The sequence below is a fragment of the Protopterus annectens genome, chromosome 7.part0, assembly GCF_019279795.1.
Source record: "Protopterus annectens isolate FY-2018-M chromosome 7.part0, PAN1.0, whole genome shotgun sequence".
NCBI lineage: Eukaryota > Metazoa > Chordata > Ceratodontiformes > Protopteridae > Protopterus > Protopterus annectens.
Genome location: NC_056739.1, coordinates 985,170,668 through 985,174,868, shown reverse-complemented (window position 1 = coordinate 985,174,868; position 4,201 = coordinate 985,170,668). Strand labels below are relative to the sequence as shown.

At 37.8% G+C, this 4,201-nt stretch overlaps 1 protein-coding gene across 1 annotated transcript in view; it reads right to left on the bottom strand.

Annotated features, from left to right (window-relative positions):
* Positions 1-1,158, bottom strand: part of LOC122806122 (protein FAM98A-like) — a 561,878-nt gene extending 560,720 nt beyond the window's left edge. Inside the window, exon 1 of the mRNA XM_044076360.1 lies at positions 1,117-1,158. Within this exon, the coding sequence (XP_043932295.1) occupies positions 1,117-1,158 (42 nt within the window). The remainder of the gene's footprint in view (positions 1-1,116) is intronic.
* Between the last annotated feature and the right edge of the window lie 3,043 nt (positions 1,159-4,201).

Sequence of the window (4,201 nt, the reverse complement as noted above, 5' to 3'; positions counted from 1 at the left end):
GGCTGCACCTTCACCACCTCTACCTTTTCTAGGCTTCCCTTGAGCCTATCCTCATACTGTTTTTCTTTTCAGCCTCACTTATCTTAGTATTTTATTTTTTCTTCCCCTTTCCTCCACTTTTTAACCCTTGCTACCCTCCTTTAGCCAGCCTCCTGTCCTTAAATTGCACCTTACTGATTGTTTTCTCTCCCACTTGCTCTCGCCTGGTTTTGTGTCTGGGCCTCCGCTCCCCTCCTCCCTACCCCCATATCCCACCCATCCCTAGGGGTCCTTACCTTATAGCTCTCTAGACACTCCCCCACTTCCCTTGCCCTATCTCCATCCTTCTTATCAGTTGACCGCACCCCTTAGCTACTATCTCTCTTTATTTTCTCCTCCTCCTCTTGTTACTCCCATCTCTACCATCCATCTCCAAACTACCTTCTAGTTTCCTTGTACACCTATTAATTTCACCTCTTTCAGTCATTTCTTTCCTATTCTTCACCCCTTACCTAGCCTAGCCACCCCTTTCACCTGCTACTTTCTTCCAGCATCTACCTATTATTTAACAACCTCTATCTAGTTCTTGCTTTTCACTTTTTCTTTCTCATAAAACCCTACACCGCTAGTTATCTTATAACCACTACCTCTTGTACATACTAATTCTCACCAACTATATTATCCTAACACTTACTCAACACCATGCCTCCTACACTTAAACCCTTTCTCTCATACATCCTTCTCTATACCATTATTCTAGCCTCTCTTTCTATATCCTACTATATCACCTTCTTTGAAAACAACTCTTTAAAGGAACAAAATCATCATCTCAAGCAAACACTACCATCCTCTTTTCTCACTACCCTTAATCACAGTAACATAACCTGTTCCACTAATTATCTTCTACCAAAATACCACAGAACAACACACATGTCATTCTACCTTAACAAAAAATATGCTAATAACTTACTTAAATTCCTTAAATTCTTATTCTATTACAATCAATACCTCCTCCTACATGGAGATATACATCCAAACCCTGGTCCCTACACTAAGACTAATCCAAACACAAATAGACATCCTCTATCTATACCTCTACCTTGTTTTAAAACATCTAACTCTCTTCTAATAGCTCACCTTAATATTAGAAGCATTAATAACAAAGTTCATCATCTCCATGCACTATTAAACTTGCATTCATTCGACATTTTATGTCTTACTGAAACATGGTTAAAACCCTCCACTCAGGACCAGGAAATAACCCCTCCTGGCTACAACATTCTCAGAAATGACCGCAAAACTAGGAAAGGTGGTGGTATAGCCATCTTCTACAAATCTAATCTCCAACTTTCCCTCCATAATGAACTTTCACTATTAGATCCTAAAGCTGAATCATTATCTACCAAACTCCAGATCAACAATAACAAATCAATCTATCTAATTTGTATGCATCTTCCCCCTGGTAATAATACTCAGACTCTAGAAAACTTACTTAGTTCAACGTCCAACCAACAACCCCAAGAAACCATAATACTTGGTGACTTTAACATTGACTGGATAACCTGTTCAAACCAAAACCCAACAAACCATATTAATCTCTATGGGTTCTCGCAATTAATAACAACTCCTACTAGAATCCATAAACAAAATAGAAAAGAAACAACTCTTGATTGGATCCTCACTAATAACCACCCCAGCATTTATACCCCAGGAACCCTTCCTGATTGTATCAGTGACCATATGCTTACATATGTCATAAGACAAAAAGTGAATATTCCACATACTCATAAACTAAAAACATCCCGCTCAAAAAAGTTCTTTAACCCTGATAACTTCCTTACAGAATTGCAAGCATGTGACTGGTCACCACTAACTCACCTTGAACTTAATAAAGCAGTAACCTACTTTAATACAAACTTTCTTCAAATCCTTGACCATCATGCCCCTTATCACACTACTAGAATGAGAACCAAATCTGCTCCATGGCTGTCTAAGCAAACAAAAGAAAAAATGCTCCTTAGAAATAAAATCTGGGCCAAATGGAGAGCTAGTAGATGTCCATCTGATCATCTCCTTTTCAAACAATTAAGAAATGCCACCAAAAAAGATACTGTTAGAGATAAAAAGGAATATTATCTTCACCTTCAACAAACTAGTCAAAACACCCCTCAAAAATTCTGGGCAAGCATTAATAAACTTCTTAAACCAGGACATTCACCTACTCCTACCCCTACAGGCTTTCACCCCAACAATGCTACACAGATCCCTGATGCCGTTAATAAGTATTTTACAGAAGCCATTCAATCCCTAGCTAACTCATTACCTACACCATCTGTAACCTTACCAAAAACCTCTCTACCCTCATCTAGGGACTTTCAAATTCAACCCGTTGCCACATCTCTTATTTATAAGCTTCTTAAGAAACTCAAACCATGCACCCCATCTGCTGACCAACTCCCATCTGAATACCTACAAATAGCTGCTAAAGCTATCAAATATCCTGTATCTATACTGATAAATAGGACTATCACTGAAGGAACAATCCCCACCTTATGGAAAATATCTCATATAATTCCCCTACATAAAGGAGGCTCATCAACTGAACTCTCAAATTTTCGCCCTATTGCCTTACTTTCCCCACTAGCCAAGATTATGGAAAGATGTGTTCACAAACAAATGCTTAGCTACCTTCTACAAAACAAACTTCTAGCTAACTGTCAACATGGTTTTAGACCTTTCCACAGTACTACAACTGCCCTCCTTTCCTTCTCTGACTCCATAAACAATAATAGGAACAATAATCGTTTCTCCTCAGCATTTTTCATAGATCTTTCTAAAGCCTTTGATATGGTTAACCACAATATACTTCTTGACAAACTAAACCTATATTCTCTCAGCCCACACTCTTTACAGTGGTTTAGAAGCTATCTCCACAACAGGCAACAAGCAGTCCTTTGGGAGAACAACCTATCTTCCCTACTCTCAGTAAATATTGGTGTTCCACAAGGATCAATCCTAGGTCCCCTTCTTTTTTCCTTATTTATCAATGACCTACATCTGAATATACCACAAGCCACCTGCATTCAATATGCTGATGACTCAACGCTAATCTGCTCTGCAAAAAATATTCCCTCCCTCCAGTCCATCACCCAAACAGTCTTCCAAAATGTTGAAAATTGGTTTTTGCAACACTGCCTCCTCCTTAACCCCAAAAAAACTAAACTTCTTCTCTTTACTCCTACTCAAAAATCTCTCTTTACTATCTCCTCAAATAATGCAACCTGTATAAACCCTGACAAGACCACTCAACTGCTAGGTGTAACTATTGATAACCATCTCAATTATGATGAACACATTAACACCACTATTAAAAATGTCAACAAAAAAATTGGGACACTCTACAGAATTAAACCCTTTCTTACCCCTGAAACTAGAAAAACCATTGCACAGACACACCTGATCTCCACCCTCTTTTATGCCTCACCTATCTATACTAACTTATCCAAAAATAACACTACCAAACTCTCTATCTGCTACAATAGCATAGCCAGATTCATTACTTCTACTCCCCTAAGAACTCACCATTGTCTTAACCTCAAACATCTAGATTGGTTAGAGCTAAATAACCACTTATTCTATCAACAACTACTTATCATTCATAAGACCCTTTACTACCCTGAGGTAACCCCTAGCCTTACAAAACTGATTATACCATATAAAAACCTAGCCACACTCCGGTCTGCTAATAAACTACTAGTAGTATCTTTACCTAAATCATATAATAAAGCTGGGGATTCATTACTTGCAAACTCAATAGGTAAAATCTGGAATCAACTCCCTCAAGAAATAACTAATCAAAACTCTACCTCTCTTTTCAAAAAACACATTAAAGAACATCTCAAAACAAAATGGATATGTCCGTGTGTAAATCCCGACTGAAATCATGTCCTCACTCACCTAGTTCTACCCCCCTATCCCCCTTACTTAGCTCCTCTCTAAACTTTCAGGAGTTTGAGAGTCATTATCTAAGAACTAGGCTTTTACCAGTTACCTTTTTTCTGTCTGTGTAACTTCATCCTGTGTTACTGTTACTGTTTTTTATAAGTCTAATATAGTAGTATGTAGTATAAGTTTATCTCCTATTTTTAGTATTTGTTTTGTGTTTGAAACATTTTTTTCTTCCTACCTTGTATTTTTACTCATATTATGCCTAACGTGATAA